The following is a 22,261-nucleotide window of genomic DNA, read 5'->3' as shown; positions in this document are numbered from 1 at the left end:
TAGCTGATGTTCTGAAGGGGCTGCAAAATCTGGACCCCTACAAATCAGCCGGGCTAGACAATCTGGACCCTCTCTTTCTAAAATTATCTGCCGAAATTGTTGCAACCCCTATTACTAGCCTGTTCAACCTCTCTTTCGTATCGTCTGAGATTCCCAAAGATTGGAAAGCTGCCGCGGTCATCCCCCTCTTCAAAGAGGGTGACACTCTAGACTCAAACTGCTACAGACCTAAATCTATCCTACCCTGTCTTTCTAAGGTCTTCGAAAGTCAAGTTAACAAACAGATTACCGACCATTTCGAATCCCACCGTACCTTCTCCGCTATGCAATCTAGTTTCAGAGCTGGTCATGGGTGCACCTCAGCCACGCCCAAGGTCCTAAACGACATCATAACCGCCATCGATAAGAGACATTACTGTGCAGCTGTATTCATCGACCTGGCCAAGGCTTTCGACTCTGTCAATCACCACATTCTTATTGGCAGACTCGACAGCCTTGGTTTCTCAAATGATTGCCTCGCCTGGTTTACCAACTACTTCTCTGATAGAGTTCAGTGTGTCAAATCAGAGGGCCTGTTGTCTGGACCTCTGGCAGTCTCTATGGGTGTGCCACAGGGTTCAATTCTCGGGCCAACTCTCTTCTATGTATACATCAATGATTTTGCTCTTGTTGCTGGTGAGTCTCTGATCCAGATCTACGCAGACAACACCATTCTGTATACTTCTGGCCCCTCTTTGGACACTGTGTTAACTAACCTCCAGACGAGCTTCAATGCCATACAACTCTCCTTCCGTGGCCTCCAACTGCTCTTAAACGCAAGTAAAACTAAATGCATGCTATTCAATCGATCACTGCCCGCACCTGCTCGCCCGTCCAGCATTACTACTCTGGACAGCTCTGACTTAGAATATGTGGACAACTACAAATAGCTGGCAGTCTGGTTAGACTGTAAACTCTCCTTCCAGACTCACATTAAGCATCTCCAAACCAAAACGAAATCTACAATCGGCTTCCTATCGCAACAAAGCATCATTCACTCATGCTGCCAAACATACCCTCATAAAACTGATCATCCTACCGATCCTCGACTTCGGTGATGTCATCTATAAAATAGCTTCCAACACTCTACTCAACAAACTGGATAAAGTCTATCACAGTGCCATCCGTTTTGTCACCAAAGCCCCATACACTACCCACCATTGCGACCTGTACGCTCTCGTTGGTTGGCCCTCGCTTCATACTCGTCGCCAAACCCACTGGCTACAGGTTATCTACAAGTCTCTGCTAGGTAAAGCCCCGCCTTATCTCAGCTCACTGGTCACCATAGCAGCACCCACTCGTAGCACGCGCTCCAGCAGGTATATCTCACTGGTCACCCCCAAAGCCAATTCCTCCTTTGGTCGTCTTTCCTTCCAGTTCTCTGCTGCCAATGACTGGAACGAACTGCAAAAATCTCTGAAGCTGGAGACTCATATCTCCCTCACTAGCTTTAAGCACCAGCCGTCAGAGCAGCTCACAGATCACTGCACCTGTACATAGCCCATCTGTAAACAGCCCATCTATCTACCTACCTCATCCCCATACTGTATTTATTTATCTTGCTCCTTTGCACCCCAGTATCTCTACTTGCACATTCATCAGCTGCACATCTACCATTCCAGTGTTTAATTGCTATATTGTAATTACTTCGACACCATGGCCTATTTATTGCCTTAACTTACCTCATTTGCACTCACTGTTTATAGACTTTTTGTTTTCTTTTGTTCTACTGTATTATTGACTGTATGTTTTGTTTATTCCATGTGTAACTCTGTGTTGTTGTATGTTTCGAATTGCTATGCTTTATCTTGGCCAGGTCGCAGTTGCAAATGATAACTTGTTCTCAACTAGCCTACCTGGTTAAATAAACGTGAAATAAATAAATAAATAAAATGTGCAGGCCGTCAAATCAAAAACACTCCTTAAAAGTAAAGTTGTTTTTAAAGAAAATGAAAATGTGTCAGTTTGTCAATTTCACAAGGTTGGCGTAATAACATGTTCAACTACTTAAGATATTGGATCGAATCTAGGCTGTACCATTAGATTTTGAGAAAATGTACAACTAAGGAAGAATTATTTTGCTTCTTTCATTGACTTCTTAAATCCCAAACCACAGCCTGGTCTGCTTGGTCTGTTTAATCTAATGCACTCTGGGAAATGTATTTAAAAACATTAATGTCACATCCTGACCATAGTAAGTTGTTATTTTCTATGGTAGAGTGGTCAGGGAGTGACAGGGGGTGTTTGTCTATGTTTTGTATTTCTATGTTCAGTTTCTAGTTTTGTATTTCTATGTTGGTTTTGTTTGGTATGATCTCCAATTAGAGGCAGCCGGTTATCGTTGTCTCTAATTGGAGGTCATATTTAAGTTGATGTTTGTCCCACCTGTTTTTGTGGGTGATTAATTTTTGAGTAGTGTGTTTTCTCTCTGCATCACGGTTTGTTGTTTTTGTGTATTCAAGTATTTAGTGTATTGCATTTAGTTTCACGGTAAATAAAATATGTGGAACTATGAACACGCTGCATTTTGGTCCGATCCTTTGAACAGCCGTGACAATTAAGGGAATTATGAATTATTATAGAATATTTCCAGACCACTGTATTTATTTAAAATTGTTTTGGAAGTATGACTTTTAAAAATGAAATGTTTCAACGTTATGCTACATGGTATTGAAATGGTAAACATTCATGACGTCAAAATAAACATTACTATGGTGATGTGTAGAATAAATAAGCCGAATTCCATTGAAATAAATTACGCTTCCTTTAATTCAAATTAAATTCCAATTCTGCTACCTGTGGGGTGTTCCAATTCAATTAAATATCCAGTAAAGAGCCATTCCCAACTCAATTTAGAATTAACCCTGGTGTTTGTTTCTGTTCTGTTCGGGTGTGTTTGTAAATTCACTCTGGAGTGTCAGAGAGCACTCAGAGCCTTGTCATATTGTCTGTTTGTAAATTCAGAGGGTTTCGCTCTCTGGGTGTTCAGAGCGCACACTGGACGCTCTGGCCAAGGAGTAGGGTTGATTGGAGCGTTCTGACTTCACAATGGCAGTCAAGTACCCAATATAACAGTCTAAAGTTAGTTAGCTTGCTAGCTATTTCCAGACACAAATGAAAGAACACCTCACTCTATTTTTCTCGCCTTAGCAGAGCTGATTAGGCTCTTTTCATGTTATCCAGAGCGTTGGTGACTAACTATGCTGCTGGCAACAATTTAATTACGTTTTTTGCCTACGTTTAAAATCAAATCAAATTTTATTAGTCACATACACATGGTTAGCAGATGTTAATGCGAGTGTAGCGAAATGCTTGTGTTTCTAGTTCCGACAGTGCAGTAATATCTAACAAGTAATCTAACAGTTCCACAACAACTACCTTATACACACAAATCTAAAGGGATGGAATAGGAATATGTACATATAAAAATATGGATGAGCGATGGCCGAGCGGCATAGACAAGATGCAGTAGATTATATAAAATACAGTATATACATATGATATGAGTAATGTAAGATATGTAAACATTATTAAAGTGGCATTATTTAAAGTGACTAGTGATCCATTTATTAAAGTGGCCAATGATTTGAGTCTGTATTTTGGCAGCAGCCTCTGTGTTGGTAATGGCTGTTTAACAGTCTGATGGCCTTGATATAGAAGCTGTTTTTCAGTCTCTCGGTCCCAGCTTTGATGCACCTGTACTGACCTCGTCTTCTGGATGGTAGTGGGGTGAACAGGCAGTGACTCGGGTGGTTGTTGTCCTTGATGATCTTTTTGGCCTTCCTGTGACATCGGGTGCTGTAGATGTCCTGGAGGGCAGGTAGTTTGCCCACGGTGATGTGTTTTGCAGAACGCACCACCCTCTGAAGAGCCAGGCGATGGTACAGCCCGACAGGATGCTCTCAATTGGGCATCTGTAAAAGTTTGTAAGGGTTTTAAGTGACAAGCCACATGTCTTCAGCCTCCTGAGGTTGAAGAGGCGCTGTTGCGCCTTCTTCACCACGTTGTCTGTGTGGGTGGACCATTTCAGTTTGTCCGTGATGTGTACACAGAGGAACTTAAAACTTTCCGCCTTCTCCACTACTGTCCCATCGATGTGGATGGGGGGGTGCACCCTCTGCTGTTTCCTGAAGCCCACGATCATCTCCTTTGTTTTGTTGAGGTTGAGTGAGAGGTTGTTTTCCTGACACCACACTCCCAGGGCCCTCACCTCCTCCCTGACACTGTACATATTCAGCGGGTTTTGAGCATTCGTAAATTCATCAGTTATTCTGCACTCTGGCACACTCAGACGAGAGTGCTCCGAAATCGGAGTAGATAGCCAGAGTGAATTTCTGAACGCACCCTTCATGTCTGTCAGGGAGAAGCAGAGACTGTGTGCGTGTGTGTAGAGATGTCTCCTTGACCTCTGTGTGTTCCTCAACTCCTTATCTGGGGCAGAGTGTTCTTGGAGGGATTTGCCTCGGCTTCCCACTCTATCACTGATGAACTCATTGTCTATCAAAGACGGAATCAGGGCAATCGAAGAATATTGAAACATCAATGTCTCTTGTGTGTGTGTGTGTGTGTGTGTGTGTGTGTGTGTGTGTGTGTGTGTGTGTGTGTGTGTGTGTGTGTGTGTGTGTGTACGGCGGTTGCGTTGATTTTCGATTTGGTAAACGTTAGCATTGGTCATGCTTGTCTCATTCCTGTGCGTGCAAATGTGTACGTCATTTCTCTGTGTGTTTATTTAACTGTGTCTGTGTGGAGAGAGAGAAACAGCAGCACATACACACTCTCAATCTCATGCAGGTACACACACACACCCACTGTGCCACACTGTGTTTGAGATAATCCCTGCGGCATATGGCTGTAAATCCTTGAAAATCTTAAATATTTGATGACTTCATCATTGATGGGGCATGACACCTGGGCCGCCTGCACCCTGCCTGCTCTGTTCCAGCTCTGTACCAGCTCTCCCCAGCCACAGGAGAGGTGATGTAATGCCTAATGGTGGTCCCCACCCAGGGGATACTACTGGGGCTCAGGATTGAGGAAGAATGTTGAGTATTTTTCATGAGTGATGGTACATGACATGTATACGACTATTCTGATGATAGTGATTATAAGATGTTTTATCCCTATGACACATCTAATGTACCTATGTCTTAGAGGAGTAAACCTTGTCCATTGACCTGTGTGTGTGTGTGTGTGTGTGTGTGTGTGTGTGTGTGTGTGTGTGTGTGTGTGTGTGTGTGTGTGTGTGTGCTAGCTTGTATTTCTAAATGTTTTTAGTCTGAATGCAGGCTGCTTGCCTAGCAGGGACCGTAACGATGGTTGTCAGGACTGGTTGGTTGCTAGGTAACAATTACCTGACTGTGCTTTGCTCGCACAGAATTACACAGAGGGCTGTGTGTGTAGGGGAACGGAAAAATACAGCAGAGCACGCTAGCTGCTGGGCAGTGTTTCAGATTCCTACCCTGCCGACGTGTAATGGTTGTATTTCTGTGAGTTTAGGCTAAACTGAATATTGTTGTTTATTCTCTGGGATGGAATGGTTCACCTAATTTGATAATGTTCCCATTGATGCTGTATTTGTGAGGACTCCTTGGTGCTATATTTCTTTATTTTTTTGTTTAACCAGGCAAGTCTGTTAAGAACAAATTATTATTTACAATGATGGCCTGCCTCGGCCAAACCCTCCCCTAACCCAGACGACGCTGGGCCAATTGTGCGCCGCCCTATGGGACTCCTGATCGCAGCCGGTTGTGATACAACCCGGGATCAAACCAGGGTCTGTAGTGACGCCTCTAGCATTGAGAGGCAGTGCCTTAGACCGCTGCGCCACTCGGGTATACAGTACACTCTTAGAAAAGTGTATACTGTAGGATAACCTTTTGAAGAACCCTTTTGGTTACAGGTAGAGCCATTTTCTTCCCACAAAGGCCTCTACATGGAACCCAAAAGGGTTCTCCTATAGCAGGGGTAGTCAACTCTCACCCCACGAGGTCCGGAGCCAGATTGTTTTCTGTTCTGCCTGATAATTAACTGCACACACTTGGTGTCCCAGGTCAAAATCAGTCCCTGGTTGAAGGGGAACAATGGAAAAAAGCCGTGGAACTGGCTTCCAGGTCCAGAGTGGAGTTTGAAGGTCCTGTAAGTACAGCTGCAGAACCCTTTTGGAACCCTTTTTTCTAAGAGTGTATATAGGTCAGAGGTTGCATTAGGGTTGTGGGTGTTGCATTGGTAAAACTGAAAGTGAGTCTGTACTATAAGTTGTGAACAGGCTGGTTGGGGTGGACATAGATTTATGAGGGTGTGGTCTGTGATTAAGCTGTGTGAGTCCATGGGAAGATGAGGTGATGCAGGGCCACACGGCTGTGTGACAGATGTCTGTCTGTCTGAAACAGTTCTATATCTATTCTATTCCATAGGCCCATCTGTTCTGTTCTATATCTATGAGCAGGCTTTTGTTCCCAAATAATTTTGTTTCTAACTAATCAGGGGGTCAAATAATAATCATAACCTCAATTAGTTGATTAGTTATAATCAGAAGATGAATTCATCTCTGAGTAGCTGATTTGCTGAACTTCAAGTGGCTACTAGTAAGTGATATATACTCTCAAATGGTGAACACATTTTAGCTACGAAAAACTAAACTTTTCCTTTCTAATAATATAACCATCCATTTAAAGATGCACTATGCAGAAAAAGCTCTGCCATTTCCTGGTTGCTAAAATTCAAATAGTTTGCCTAATTTCAGTTTGTGACAAAACAAGCAGTCACTGTGTAGATAACCATTGTACCATCTAAACCGCTGTGAAATATATTTTTTCATAACTAAAAATATAGTATTTTCAGATGTTTGAAGCTGGTGTACAAAACCGAAAATAAAAGATGCAAAAACAATACTGAAGAACGGGAAGCATAGAAATATCACACATAGAACTGATCTATAACTCACATGTCTATGCGAATTTGGTTGGGTCATCCAGAAAGTTACATATTGTAGCTTTAAAATATCCCATTTTCTTCAAAACATTATAACAAATAAATCTATTTTTATTTAATATGACTGTTCATGTTAAACTTGTTGTATTATGTTTTTAACGATCTATACACATTGAATAGTGTCATTACAATATATATTAATAAGCAGCTTCCATCATGGTCAGGGGTCTGTGTGGAGAGATGTTGGCCAATGCCCCCAAAATGGCTGGCCAGCTCCCCAGACATGGATGATATATTTGGAGATCATTAAACGGTCCTAAATGAGACCCTGGCGTGAGAGAGAGCCCTGGCCATCTGGCCCCATTGTGACTCCTCTCCTTCTGGGAGACTGAGGGCTTCATTCAAACACAGCAGAGAGGGAGCGCGTCAGGGGCTCTGATTGGACAGACGCTGACTGAACCTGGCAGCTCTTAGCCAATCAGGGAACTGTTGTTCTCAATTACCTCAGCCCACATCGCTTGCTGTCTGTGCATGTCTGTCTTATCTTTCTCTTTACCTCTCCATTTCTCTCTCTCTTTCTCTACTTCCCCCTCTCACAATTTCTCTCTGTCTATTTCTGTCTTTCTCTTTTCTCCTTCCTTCCTCCTGCTCTCTCTCTCTCTGTGCCTGTGGGTGAAGTTGAGCAGACGTGGTGGGGTCAATCAGCTATGTGGCAGCTGAAACACTCACTGCTGCTAATCAACCAGCTCTGATTTGGTCCCAAAATGATGACTTCACCAGAGTGTAATGAATATACTGCCACTGCCAGACAGGAATTACATGTGCTACTTGTGAAACCAAAAGAAACATGTAAACAACACATGTATGGCATGACAACAATAGTCAGAGGAGTGGGCTGAAGCACATACAGATCCAACACCTGGCACACAAAATGTTCAAATGTTCAAATTTGCTATGCAAATGGTGTATTATGAAATGAGGCGTAACCATTGTTCCTGTGTGGTTTCCCTGTGCAGGTAACAAGCTGAACAAGGACTTGAAGCACTACCTGAGCCTGAGGTTTCAGAAGTCCTCCCCCGACCATGGTCTCCAACAGACCATCAGAGCTAACCTCTACCAATATGCTGTGCCTTGTGAGTTCCACCCCCTCATCTTCAGTCTCATCTTCGTCTTCCTCCTCCTAAAACTCCTCATCATCCTCACAATATTCCTTCTCTGCCTCCCCTTTCTCCCCACCTCATCTTTCCCTCTTCCTCCTCATAATATTCCTCCTCATCCTCCCCCCCACCCATAAAGGAACATACATTCTTAGAAAAAAAGGTGCCATCTAGGACCTTAAAGGGTTCTTCGGCTGTGGGTTCCATGTAGAACCATTTCCAGAGAGGGTTCTATATGTAATCCAAAAAGGGTTCTACCTGGTTCTCCTATGGGGACAGTCCAATAACCCTTTTTTCTAAGTGCGTAGACACAAATAAGCCATTCAGATGTACCGTAATCTAATAAAATGTTCTGTGTTTTTGGAACGCCAGTGATCCACTTGTCCTCCCGACACTGGAAATCTGCCCTCCCAGATGTTTCACTTAACTACAGTACAGTGTGTGGTGTGGTGGGCCAATGACCTGGGTGGATGCCAGAGCAGACAACTGTGTACTGTGAGGTCAGCTCATTATCTGTTGGATGTGATTGGTGCTGGGAATGGTACACTTCTGCAGTATAACATTATGTGATAGTTTACTCCATGTAGTCGCTGATACATTTGAATAGTATGTTTTTGGAAGTGGTGCTTTAGATCCAAAATATTCTGGTCGAGTGGTCTGTTGTGGATAGGCCGTGAACCTTCCTCTGAATCAATGAAGCCCTGCTAATCAACTACAGTGTATATTGTCAAGGACCTGACAGCAGTTGGTCAGAAATCCACTGTGCACGTGCATGTGTGTGCACATGTGTGAGTGTGTGTTTGGCTGCATGTGTGTGTGGCTGTTGTGATGTTCTCAGTGGGGATGTTGTTTTCATGATCACATGTCTCAGTCACAAGCAAAATCCCATCAGTGGAGAGAGACATTGCCTTTCCTACCACACAGCACCTCTTTATGCATCTGGGATGTGGAACTGTGTGTGTGTGTGTGTGTGTGTGTGTGTGTGTGTGTGTGTGTGTGTGTGTGTGTGGCTTTACTTGGCTAGATAGAAACGGGCTTCTGGGCTAGAAAATATTAAAAACATTTCCTTCCCCACTTTTCTTTTTTGTCTCTCTTTTCTCCCATTCTATCTCTCTCTGTATCCCTTTCTCTCTCTCCCCCCTCTTTCTCTCTCTCTGTATCCCTTTCTCTCTCTCTCTCTGTATCCCTTTCTCTCTCTCCCCCTCTTTCTCTCTCTCTGTATCCCTCTTTCTCTCTCTCTGTATCCCTTTCTCTCTCTCCCTCTGTATCCCTCTTTCTCTCTCTCCCCCCTCTTTCTCTCTCTCTGTATCCCTTTCTCTCTCTCTCTCTGTATCCCTCTTTCTCTCTCTCCCCCCTCTTTCTCTCTCTCTGTATCCCTCTTTCTCTCTCTCCCCCCTCTTTCTCTCTCTGTATCCCTCTTTCTCTCTCTCCCCCCTCTTTCTCTCTCTCTGTATCCCTCTTTCTCTCTCTCCCCCCTCTTTCTCTCTCTCTGTATCCCTCTTTCTCTCTCTCCCCCCCTCTTTCTCTCTCTCTGTATCCCTCTCTCTCTCCCTCTCCCCCCTCTTTCTCTCTCTCTGTATCCCTCCTTCTCTTTCTCTCTGTATCCCTCTCTCTCTCCCTCTGTATCCCTCTTTCTCTCTCTCTGTATCCCTCTTTCTCTCTCTCCCCCCTCTTTCTCTCTCTCTGTATCCCTCTCTCTCTCCCTCTCCCCCCTCTTTCTCTCTCTGTATCCCTCCTTCTCTTTCTCTCTGTATCCCTCTCTCTCTCCCTCTGTATCCCTCTTTCTCTCTCTCTGTATCCCTCTTTCTCTCTCTCCCCCTCTTTCTCTCTCTCTGTATCCCTCCTTCTCTTTCTCTCTGTATCCCTCTCTCTCTCCCTCTCCCCCCTCTTTCTCTCTCTCTGTATCCCTCCTTCTCTTTCTCTCTGTAACCCTCTCTCTCTCCCTCTGTATCCCTCTTTCTCTCTCTCTGTATCCCTCTTTCTCCCTCTCCCCCCTCTTTCTCTCTCTGTATCCCTCTTTCTTTCGCTTTTTGTATCCCTCTTTCTCTCTCTCTCCCCTCTTTCTCTCGCTCTGTATCCCTCTTTCTCTCTCTCCCTCTGTATCCCTCTTTCTCTCTCTCTCCTCTTTCTCTTTCTCTCTGTATCCCTCTTTCTCTCCCTCTGTATCCCTCTTTCTCTCACTTTCTGTATCCCTCTTTCTCTCTCTCTCTCTGTATCCCTCTTTCTCTCTCTCTCTGTATCCTTCTTTCTCTCTCTCTCTCCTCTTTCTCTCGCTCTCTGTATCCCTCTTTCTCTCTCTCTCTGTATCCCTCTTTCTCTCTCTCTCTCTCTCTGTATCCCTCTTTCTCTCTTTCTGTATCCTTCTTTTTCTCTCCCTCTGTATCCCTCGTTTCCACTCTGTATCCCTTTTTCTCTCTCTACCTCTGTATCTCTCTTTCTCTCTCTATCTCTCTGTATCCCTCTTTCTCTCTCTCTCTGTAACCCTCTTTTTCTCTCTCTTTATTCCTCTATCTCTCTGTATCCCTCTTTATCTCTCTCTGTATCCCTTTATCTCTCTCTCCCCTCTGTATCCCTCTTTCTCTCGCTGTATCCCTCTTTCTCTCTCTGTATCCCTCTTTCTCTCTCTCCTCTGTATCACTCTTTCTCTTTCCTCTGCATCCTTCTTTCTCTCTCTCTCTGTCCCTCCTCTCTCTCTCTCGTTCTCTCTCTGTATCTCTTGTTTTCTCTCTCTCCTCTGTATCCCTCTTTCTCTCTGTATCTCTCTCTCTTTGTATCTCTCTTTCTCTCTCACTCTGTATCCCTCTTTCTCGCTCTCTGTATCCCTCTTTCTCTCTCCCCTCTTTCTCTCTCTCTGTATCCCTCTTTCCCTTTCTCAATTCAATTCAATTCAATTCGCTTTATTGGCATGACGTAACAATGTACATATTGCCAAAGCTTACTTTGGATATTTACAATATAAAAATAAATAAAAATGAGAATCAAAAATTGTCAACGGGACAACAGTAACAACAATAACCAGCGGTCAATATAACCATACATTCAACAATAACAATAATCATACAGTTGAGGACATGTGCAGGTTTATTGGTCTGTCAGACACTGTCCCTCAACTTATGGCAGGCAGCAATGTAGTGCGCTGCCAACCCACAGCTCTCTGCGTCCTCCCCCAACAGGATGGGTAGCCTATCCTCATCAGAGAGGTCTTTGAAACCTTGAATAAGGGTTTCAAATTTGGGGAAATGACACTCTCTAATTGTTTTATATTTTTGACATTTTGTCAGGAAATGCAGCTCCGTCTCAGGTTCTGCTGTTGTGCAGTGGTTCTCTCTCTCTCCCCGTTCTCTCTCTTTCTGTATCCCTCTTTCTCTCTCTCTCTGTATCTCTCTTTCTCTCTCTCTGTATCCCTATTTCTCTCACTTTTTGTATCCTTCTTTCTCTCTCAGTCTGTATCCCTCTTTCTCTCTCTCCCCTCTTTCTCGCTCTCTGTATCCCTCTTTCTCTCTCTCTCCTCTTTCTCTCTCTCTCTGTATCCCTCTTTCTCTCTCTCTATGTTTCCCTCTTTCTCTCTCTACCTCTGTATCTCTCTTTCTCTCTCTATCTCTCTGTATCCCTCTTTCTCTCTCTCTGTAACCCTCTTTTTCTCTCTCTGTATCCCTCTTCCTCTCCCTCTGTAACCCTCTCACTTTCTCTGTATCCCTCACTCTCTCTCTGTATCCCTTTATCTCTCTCTCTCCCCCTCTTTCTCTCTCTCTATATTCCTCTTTCTCTCTCTACCTCTGTATCCCTCTTTCTCTCTCTCTATGTAACCCTCTTTTTCTCTCTTTTTCTCTCTCTGTATCCCTCGTTCTCTCTCTGTATCCCTCTTTCTCTCTCTGTATCCCTCTTTCTCTCTCTTCTGTATCCCTCTTACTCTCTCTGTATCCCTCTTTCTCTCTCTTCTGTATCCCTCTTTCTCTCTCTGTATCCCTCTTTCTCTCTCTTCTGTATCCCTCTTTCTCTGTATCCCTCTTTCTCTCTCTTCTGTATCCCTCTTTCTCTCGCTGTGTCCCTCTTTCTCTCTCTGTATCCCTCTTTCTTTCTCTTCTGTATCCCTCTTTCTCTCTCCTCTGCATTCTTTTTTATCTCTCTCTGTCTTCCTCTTTCTCTCTGTTCCTCCTCTCTCTCTCTCGTTCTCCCTTTGTATCCCTATTTCTCTCTCCTCTGTATCCCTCTTTCTCTCTTTCCTCTGTATGCCCCTTTCTCTCTGTATCTCTCTCTCTGTGTATCCCTCTTTCTTTCTCTCTCTCTCTGTATCCCTCTCACTCTGTATACCTCTTCCTCTGTATCCCTCTTTCTCTCTCTGTATCCCTCTTTCTCTGTATCCCTCTCTCTCTGTATCCCTTTCTCTCTCTCTTTGTATCCCTCTCTTTCTGTATCCCTCTCTCTCCTCTGTAGCCCTCTTTCTCTCTCTGTATTCCTCTTTCTCTCACTCTCTGTCCCTCCTCTCTCTCTCTCGTTCTCTCTCTGTATCCCTCGTTCTCTCTCTCTTCTCTGTATCCCACTTTCTCTCTCCTCTGTATCCCTCATTCTCTTTCTTCTCTGTATCCCTCTTTCTCTCTCTTCTCTGTATCCCTCTTTCTCTCTCTTCTCTGTATCCCTCTTTCTCTCTCTCCTCTCTGTATCCCTCTTTCTCTCTTCTCTGTATCCCTCTTTCTCTCTCTTCTCTGTATCCCTCTTTCTCTCTCTCCTCTGTATCCCTCATTCTCTCTCTTCTCTGTATCCCTCTTTCTCTCTCCTCTCTGTATCCCTCTTTCTCTCTCCTCTCTGTATCCCTCTTTCTCTCTCCTCTGTGTCCCTCTTTCTCTCTCCTCTGTGTCCCTCTTTCTCTCTCCTCTGTGTCCCTCTTTCTCTCTCCTCTGTATCCCTCTTTCTCTCTCCTCTGTATCCCTCTTTCTCTCTCCTCTGTGTCCCTCTTTCTCTCTCCTCTCTGTATCTCTCTCTCCTCTGTAGCTCTCTTTCTCTCCCTCTCTGTATCTCTCTCTCTTTGTATCTCTCTTTCTCTCTCTATATATATATAGCCCTCTTTCTCTCTCTTTGTATCCTTCTTTCTCCCTCTGTATCCCTCTTTTTTTCTTTTTTTATATTTCACCTTTATATAACCAGGTAAACTAGTTGAGAACAAGTTCTCATTTACAACTGCGACCTGGCCAAGATAAAGCAAAGCAGTGCATCACAAACAACAACACAGAGTTACACATGGAGTAAACAAACATACAGTCAATAATACAATAGAAAAAAGTCTATATACAGTGTGAGGTAGGATGAGGTAGGATAAGAGAGGTAAGGCAATAAATAGGCCATAGTGGCGAAATAATTACAATTTAGCAATTAAACACTGGAGTGATAGATGTGCAGAGGATGAGTGTGCAAGTAGAGATACTGGGGTGCAAAGGAGCAAAATAAATAACAGTATGGGGATGAGGTAGTTGAATGGGATATTTACAGATGGGCTATGCACAGGTGCAGTGATCTGTAAGCTGTTTCGACAGCTGGTGCTTAAAGCTAGTGAGGGAAATATGAGTCTCCAGCTTCAGTGATTTTTGCAGTTCGTTCCTGTCATTGGCAGCAGAGAACTTGAAGGAAAGGTGGCCGAAGGAGGAATTGGCTTTGGGGATGACCAGTGAAATATACCTGCTGGAGCGCGTGCTACAGGTGGGTGCTGCTATGGTGACCAGTGAGCTGAGATAAGGCGGGGCTTTACCGAGCAAAGACTTATAGATGACCTGGAGCCAGTAGGTTTGGCGACAAATATGAAGCGAGGGCAAGCCAACGAGACCATACAGGTCACAGTGGTGGGTAGTATATAGGGCTTTGTTGACAAAATTGATGGCACTGTGATAGACTGCATCCAGTTTGCTGAGTAGAGTGTTGGAGGCTATTTTGTAAATGACATCGCCGAAGTCAAGGATCGGTAGGATAGTCAGTTCTACGAGAGTATGTTTGGCAGCATGAGTGAAGGATGCTTTGTTGCGAAATAGGAAGCCGATTCTAGATTTCATTTTTGATTGGAAGGAGAGTTTACAGTCTAACCAGACGCCTAGGTATATGTAGTTGTCCACATATTCTAAGTCAGAACTGTCCAGTGTAGTGACGCTGGACGGGCGGGCAGGTCTGGGCAGCGATCAGATGAAGAGCATGCATTTAGTTTTACTTGCATTTAAGAACAGTTGGAGGCCACGGAAGGAGAGTTATATGGCATTGAAGCTCAGCTGGAGGTTAGTTAACAGTGTCCAAAGAAGGGCCAGAAGTATACAGAATGGTGTCGCCTGCGTAGAGGTGGATCAGAGATTCACCAGTAACAAGAGCGACATCATTGATATATACAGAGAAAAGAGTCGGCCCGAGGATTGAACCCTGTGGCACCCCCATAGAGACTGCTAGAGATCTGGACAACAGGCCATCCGATTTGACACACTGAACTCTGACTGAGAAGTAGTTGGTGAACCAGGCGAGGCAGTCATTTGAGAAACCAAGGCTATTGAGTCTGCCGATAAGAATGTGGTGATTGACAGAGTCGAAAGCCTTGGCCAGGTCGATGAATACAGCAGCCATCTTATCGATGGCGGTTATGATATCGTTTAGGACCTTGAGCGGGGCTGAGGTGCACCCATGACCAGCTCTGAAACCAGATTGCATAGCGGAGAAGGTACGGTGGAATTCGAAATGGTCGATGATCTGTTTGTTAACTTGGCTTTCGAAGACCTTTCTGTCTCTCTATGCATCCTTCTTTCTCTCTCTCTGTATCCCGCTTTCTCTCTCTCTCTCTGCCTGGGCCATGTGACTGGTAAATCCTCTATGAGCTGCTCTCCCGGTAGCCTGACTGGGATTATGATGTTCTGATATATTGAAAATAGATTTGCTGCCTGATTATGTGATGAACATGTTGAGCTCTAGAAAATATCCCAACAGGGAGATGGGGAAATGACCCAGGCTCAGAGGACAGAAAGAGCAGGAATTCCCAAAACAGCCATACTGTCCTGGCGGGGCCACCAAAACCAACATGACTGTTGAATATAGCATGGTCACAGATCTGTATGTGTTTTCGTCAGCTCCTTTCTTGCCAAACATACAGTATTTATGCCATGGCATGATCAGGGAGTTGGCTAAGCACTACACCACTGACTGCTTTTGGAATCTTGATCTCCTTCCTAGGGGAAAGCCAAGCGATTGTGGATAAACACACATGCAATTCTGCTTGCCTTCACACGTTCACCTGTATTTCAGTGGCGAACCCTGGGTAGAGTAATGTGGAGAGGAGGGACGGTTAAAATAAAGGGGGACAGAGAGACCAGTGCTTAGTCAGATAGTTGCCCCTGGATATAGCCATGTGATAAATGCACAAAGATGAGCCCCTGTTTAATCATTCATAGGAAATACTCCATCTTATTTGGTTAAATTTGAAATTAAAATGGTCTGGCCTCAAAGTTAAAACTTCTGGATAGGTTTTTCAGAAATCCCAGTTGGAAAATTCCCAGAAAAAATTCCCGGATGCAGGAAATCCTGAACCCTCCAACCAGGATTTCCGGAAAACCTTGACATTTTGCGAAAGTTACTGGAATTTGGCAACCCTAATCATGTCTGTCCGTCTTTGTGTTTTTTCCTCTCTCAACATCTCTCTCTCTTTCTCCCAGTTCCATGCCACCGATTTCAATTCAATTCAAATGGTTCTATGACATGACAAGACAAGTCTTTAACTCCCAAAGCAGTGAAATAAAATGGACCCACACTCCTTCTCTGTCCTCTCTTTCCCTTTGTCTCCCTCCCCCCCCTTCCCAGCACATGTGTTGTTGTCTCTCTGCCCACTGCTTGTCTCCCCATGCCTGACTCCAACAGGTGCCTGTTTCTCCGCCACAGGCTCGAGGGCTGCTTTGTGTTTCTAGGAAGAGGACACTCGCCATGTGAACTCCCCACCCCCTCCTTCCCTTTCTCCCTCCTTCCCAGCCCTGCTGCTACAGATGGCCTTTGTTATCATGTGCCGCAAATGTCACAATTGACAGAGAAGCCTCTCTCTCTCTCTCTCTCTCGGGATTCATTTCCATCTCACGTCTACAGCTGCTGCTCTGCTCCGACATGAAGGTTATCTCAGCATTATCCCAGTGTTAGAGTCACCTAGCAAACCAACCGACCAACCCTCCCTCCCTCCCCCACATTATCTCTCTCTCTGCCCCCTCTCTCTCCTCTCTTTCATTTCAAATCCTCTACTGATTGTCAGTGTCCCTGTAGCTTGACGGTGGCTCTCTCTCTGTCACACGCTCCTGCTGTCTCTCCGTTTCTGCTTCTGCTCTCTCTCTCGCTCTCACTCTCTGCCTCCCTCTCATTCACCCTCACTCTCTCGCTTTCCCATTTCTACTCCACCGCCGAGCTGGGGAAATCATTGTTGGGAGACACATTTCTCTGTTTGCCGCTCACACAAAGAAAGGATTACGGCTTGATTCACTGGCTCCGTCTCTCCACATCCAGGCAAGTGGCAGCTCTTCTTATTCTATCCTTCTCCGTCTCCTTCGTTGTCGCCGTCTACCATCCGTTCGGTGAAGCCTGTGATGTATGCAGGGGAGCAAGGAGGGAAATGCATGGCAGAATGTGATTGTGGTTGATGGTGTGTATATAAGCTAAAAGGGGAATCGGGGGAGGTGGGGTTGGGGGTTGGGGGTGGGGATGAGGTGAAGGAAGGAAGGGGAGGGGGAGGTGGGGTTGGAGGTTGGGGGTGGGGATGAGGTGAAGGAAGGGGAGGTGGGGTTGTAGGTTGGGGATGGGGGTGGGGATGAGGTGAAGGAAGGGGAGGTTGGGTGGGGTTGGAGGTTGGGGGTGGGGATGAGGTGAAGGAAGGAGAAGGGAGAGTGGGTTTGGAGGTTGGGGGTGGGGATGAGGTGAAGGAAAGGGAGGGGGAGGCTGGCACACTAGGCCAGGCACGTCCAAACCAGAGGGACAGATGGCAAGTAGCCGTGGAGCTTTTTTCCTCTCTTTCATTTTTTAATTTGCAGGCTTTGTGTAAGGCTCACTAGTACACAGACCTTTTTTCAAGGAGCCAGAGATGGCTGCACTCCGTAACTGAAAGAAATGGGTGGCTAGGGGAGGTGTGGGCAGTCTGAAGAAGGAGTAGGATAGAGAGGGGTGTCGCTGTGGAGGCAGAGTAGGAGAAAGAGGAGGGGTCGCTGTGGAGGCAGACTAGTATAGAGAGAGGGTTGCTGTGGAGGCAGTTTGAGGATAGAGAGAGGGGGTCGCTGTGGAGGCAGACTAGGATAGAGAGGGGAGGTTGCTGTGGAGGCAGACTAGTATTGGGGGGGGTCGCTGTGGAGGCAGAGTATGATAGAGAGGGGGCGGTCCTGTGGAGGCAGAGTAGGATAGAGAGGGGGGGTCACTGTGGAGCAGACTAGTATAGAGAGGGGGGGTTGCTGTGGAGGCAGAGTAGAATAGAGAGGGGGGTTGCTGTGGAGGCAGAGTAGGATAGAGAGGGGGGGTTGCTGTGGAGGCAGAGTAGGATAGATAGGGGGGGTCACTGTGGAGGCAGACTAGTATAGAGAGGGGTGGTTGCTGTGGAGGCAGAGTAGGATAGAGAGAGGGGGTTTGCTGTGGAGGCAGAGTAGAATAGAGAGGGGGGGTCACTGTGGAGGCAGACTAGTATAGAGAGGGGTGGTTGCTGTGGAGGCAGAGTAGGATAGAGAGAGGGGGTTTGCTGTGGAGGCAGAGTAGGATAGAGAGGGGGGTTGCTGTGGAGGCAGAGTATGATAAAGGGGGGGTTGCTGTGGAGGCAGAGTAGAATAGAGAGGGGGGGTCACTGTGGAGGCAGAGTAAGATGGGGGGGGGGTTGTTGTGAAGGCAGAGTAGGATAGAGGGGGGGGTTGTTGTGAAGGCAGAGTAGGATAGAGAGGGGGGGTTGTTGTGAAGGCAGAGTAGGATAGAGAGGGGGGGTTGTTGTGAAGGCAGAGTAGGATAGAGAGGGGGGGTTGCTGTGGAGGCAGAGTAGGATAGAGAGGGGTGTTGCTGTGGAGGCAGAGTAGGTTTTTTAAAAGGGAGGGATAGGAGAGGAGGGGGTAGAGGGGGGTCACCAGCCCCAGAATGCATGGAGGTCAGGTCCAGATGCTGTGGGAACAAAAGGGCTTTTCTGGGGGAACGGCAGGGGGGAAGCGTGGCACTCGCCATTGTGTGTGTCACTGCATTGCAGGGTGCTGCCAGAGAGCCTCATGCTAATGTTGGTCATTCAGTCCTCTAATGGATGGGCACAAGCTTCTGTTAGCCTGCTTTTCACAGTCACTCGGTTAATATTTCCCTCATGTAGCCAGACTAGCGCCTGTGCTAACAAATCTAGGCATTCGGTACGAGAGGAAAAAGCGATAGCGGAATGGTAACGTCAAAGCGATAGCGTCAAGGAAGTTGGGCAAATGTGTTTGTGCATTGTAATGACATGATGACAGGTGCTGAGTAGTGTGTGTTGTTGTGTGTGCGTATGAGTGTGTGTGTGTGTGTGTGTGTGTGTGTGTGTGTGTGTAGTGGGGTTGTGTGTGTGTAGGCGGGTTGTGTGTATGTATGAACACAACATATTTGTTGTGTGTGTGTAATGCATCCTATGTGTTTTGAAGCCGTATTAAACCCCAATGATGTAAACACACACACACACACACACTTTGTGTGATTGACAACCCAGCAGTAGGAGTGGGTGGTGGAGGGCACTGGGGGTGGCAGCCTTTGACTTTACTATTCCTTATACCAATGTGCAGATCATCCAAAACAATCTCAAATATTTATCTCCTTACTCTGGTACCTTCTGATTCTGCTGATATAGTGATCAGTTTTACTTTCTACGAGGTTGTTTTACACCTAGGACCATAACGGTCTGTGTAAAGTCATCCACCATTCATTCTGATACCAGGTCTGTGTAAAGTCATCCACCATTCATTCTGATACCAGGTCTGTGTAAAGTCATGCACCATTCATTCTGATACCAGGTCTGTGTAAAGTCATCCACCATTCATTCTGATACCAGGTCTGTGTAAAGTCATCCACCATTCATTCTGATACCAGGTCTGTGTAAAGTCATGCACCATTCATTCTGATACCAGGTCTGTGTAAAGTCATCCACCATTCATTCTGATACCAGGTCTGTGTAAAGTCATCCACCATTCATTCTGATACCAGGTCTGTGCAAAGTCATCCACCATTCATTCTGATACCAGGTCTGTGTAAAGTCATCCACCATTCATTCTGATACCAGGTCTGTGTAAAGTCATGCACCATTCATTCTGATACCAGGTCTGTGTAAAGTCATCCACCATTCATTCTGATACCAGGTCTGTGTAAAGTCATCCACCATTCATTCTGATACCAGGTCTGTGTAAAGTCATCCACCATTCATTCTGATACCAGGTCTGTGTAAAGTCATCCACCATTCATTCTGATACCAGGTCTGTGCAAAGTCATCCACCATTCATTCTGATACCAGGTCTGTGTAAAGTCATCCACCATTCATTCTGATACCAGGTCTGTGTAAAGTCATCCACCATTCATTCTGATACCAGGTCTGTGTAAAGTCATCCACCATTCATTCTGATACCAGGTCTGTGTAAAGTCATCCACCATTCATTCTGATACCAGGTCTGTGCAAAGTCATCCACCATTCATTCTGATACCAGGTCTGTGCAAAGTCATCCACCATTCATTCTGATACCAGGTCTGTGTAAAGTCATCCACCATTCATTCTGATACCAGGTCTGTGCAAAGTCATCCACCATTCATTCTGATACCAGGTCTGTGTAAAGTCATCCACCATTCATTCTGATACCAGGTCTGTGTAAAGTCATGCACCATTCATTCTGATACCAGGTCTGTGTAAAGTCATCCACCATTCATTCTGATACCAGGTCTGTGTAAAGTCATCCACCATTCATTCTGATACCAGGTCTGTGTAAAGTCATCCACCATTCATTCTGATACCAGGTCTGTGTAAAGTCATCCACCATTCATTCTGATACCAGATATTTCCAAGATAGAAATGCAGTTTGGGGCCCTATTCAATCAGCCCAATCACCAGGATTCTAAAATTGAATTATTTGAGTGCTACAATGATGCACGTTTGAATTCATTTACTCAACAAAACCATATTTACAGGTGGGATTTTCAAAGAAGCTACAGTATAAGGAAACAGTGTATCATTTTTAACATATCCATGGTGACCAGTTTTGACTGAAGAGACCCCTTTTTAGGTCAAGGTTGTCTTTAAGTCAGTTTTGAGGGATCATTCTGATTGGTTAGATCACTCTCTTCCCAGAGTGCAGTCTGATGAGGCTTACTCTCTGAGTGTATCACTTCCTCGTTGACTAGCTCATTGGCTCAGAGGTGGACTCTAGTCCTGCCTTCTCCATCCCGCCGATCTGCTCGGGCCAATTTGGGAGACATAACTGTCTAGGGATCAGAGATAGAGAAAGAACAGAGAGCACACATGTCTGAATAAACCATGTCCAATCTCTCCCTACTATTAATCGAGCAGGAAAGCATCATGACATTCTTCCAAGGAATCTAGTGATATGGAATGAATGGTGGACGATGGACTGCAATTATGTTACTATCGTGTTTTGGAGGATCGGCAAAATCCTTGAAAAATAAACTATTGATGATGAACAAAGATTCACTGTTTCTGTCAGATTTCTTTAAATATTTGACTCCCTTGTGTGTGATCTTATGATAGTGTTTGTGTGACTCCTGTATTGTGTGTATGTGTGTGTGAACAAAGTTTGTTATCATACATGCAGTATATTGTGTTTGTCTGTGTGTGTGTTAGTGAGTTCGGCCAGCTACCTCCAGGTGGAAGGTATGGCTACATCCTGATTGATGGGAGACAGGAAATGTTCATGTGGCCATCTATAATTTCTCACCAAACAATCAGAGGATCACAGGGTGAGAAATGATTCATCCTGAAACACTAAAAATAGCAGCCGCTCCCTCCTTCCCTCTGCTTTGGAAAGTCTCACACTTTGTTGTCTACATCGGGCTACTATCCTGTTCTGTTTCACTAGTCTTCAGTACTATAGAGACACGTTGTGGGTGTCATTTGGTGTTCATCCACTGAAGTCAGGGTTTTGTGGGTAGCTTTTGCGACGCAGGTGAGATATACAGTAACATGTTTGGAAATGGTACCTCCCCATGGAAACATCTACCATGACAGTGTAGTATTGTTAACGTTATTGTTAATGTTAACGTTATTGTTAGTATTGTTAATGTTAACGTTATTGTTAATGTTAGTATTGTTAATGTTAACGTTATTGTTAATGTTAGTATTGTTAATGTTAACGTTATTGTTAGTATTGTTAATGTTATTGTTAATGTTAATGTTATTGTTAACGTTATTGTTAATGTTAGTATTGTTAATGTTAACGTTATTGTTAATGTTAACGTTATTGTTAGTATTGTTAATGTTAACGTTATTGTTAATGTTAACGTTATTGTTAGTATTGTTAATGTTAACGTTATTGTTAATGTTAACGTTATTGTTAGTATTGTTATTGTTAACGCTCTCTCTCGTTCTCTCTCATTGTCGTGCCAAATAACTTTCGATTTCTCCAGCGTTTCAGACTTTGATGTAGGCTACATTATGAATATTATTGCCGATGTCATTTCTCAACCCATCATTTCGTTGTTAGAGGAGATGAGTCATTTTCTTTTCAAGAAAAACATCCACATCATAATCACTCAAATTACAGTTTTACTACGGACTAGACTAATGTCCACACATCTGGATTATACTATTACTGATTACAGCTAAATCAGTTTTTCTCTTCATTGGTTACTTGTATCAATGTTTCTTTGGTGTGGCCTTCTCCGGTGGTGAGTGAATAAACAAAGTTAGAGCTGTAGTCCTGGCTCCCCAGGGCAGCTCACATGGCTGGTGGCCAGGTTGGATAAACCCTGTGTAGCAGGCAGCTGTATTCATTCAGGTATGGGCCTGCCCTGCTTATCTAGCGTAACTCTGGGTCTACACCTCTCAACCATGCCCTAGTCCTCTCTGTAGCCCAGCATCTAGCCCCAGTCCAAACTTAATGGACCTTTACAATCCAGCAACTCAACCCATGCTTTCACATACATATGTATGAGGGCTCTCCAACCCT

At 44.8% G+C, this 22,261-nt stretch overlaps 1 protein-coding gene across 9 annotated transcripts in view; it reads left to right on the top strand.

Annotated features, from left to right (window-relative positions):
• The window catches only part of LOC115168452 (membrane-associated guanylate kinase, WW and PDZ domain-containing protein 1), a 197,493-nt gene that overhangs the window by 76,768 nt on the left and 98,464 nt on the right, over positions 1 to 22,261 (top strand). For all 9 annotated transcript variants that reach the window (XM_029723757.1, XM_029723753.1, XM_029723755.1 and 6 more), the window contains exon 2: positions 7,986 to 8,102. In XM_029723757.1, the coding sequence (XP_029579617.1) occupies positions 7,986 to 8,102 (117 nt within the window). The remainder of the gene's footprint in view (positions 1 to 7,985; positions 8,103 to 22,261) is intronic.

This window comes from Salmo trutta, chromosome 30 (genome assembly GCF_901001165.1).
Source record: "Salmo trutta chromosome 30, fSalTru1.1, whole genome shotgun sequence".
Taxonomy (NCBI): Eukaryota; Metazoa; Chordata; class Actinopteri; order Salmoniformes; family Salmonidae; genus Salmo; species Salmo trutta.
Note: the sequence above shows the minus strand (reverse complement) of the source record. Positions and strands in the feature narration are given on the sequence as shown.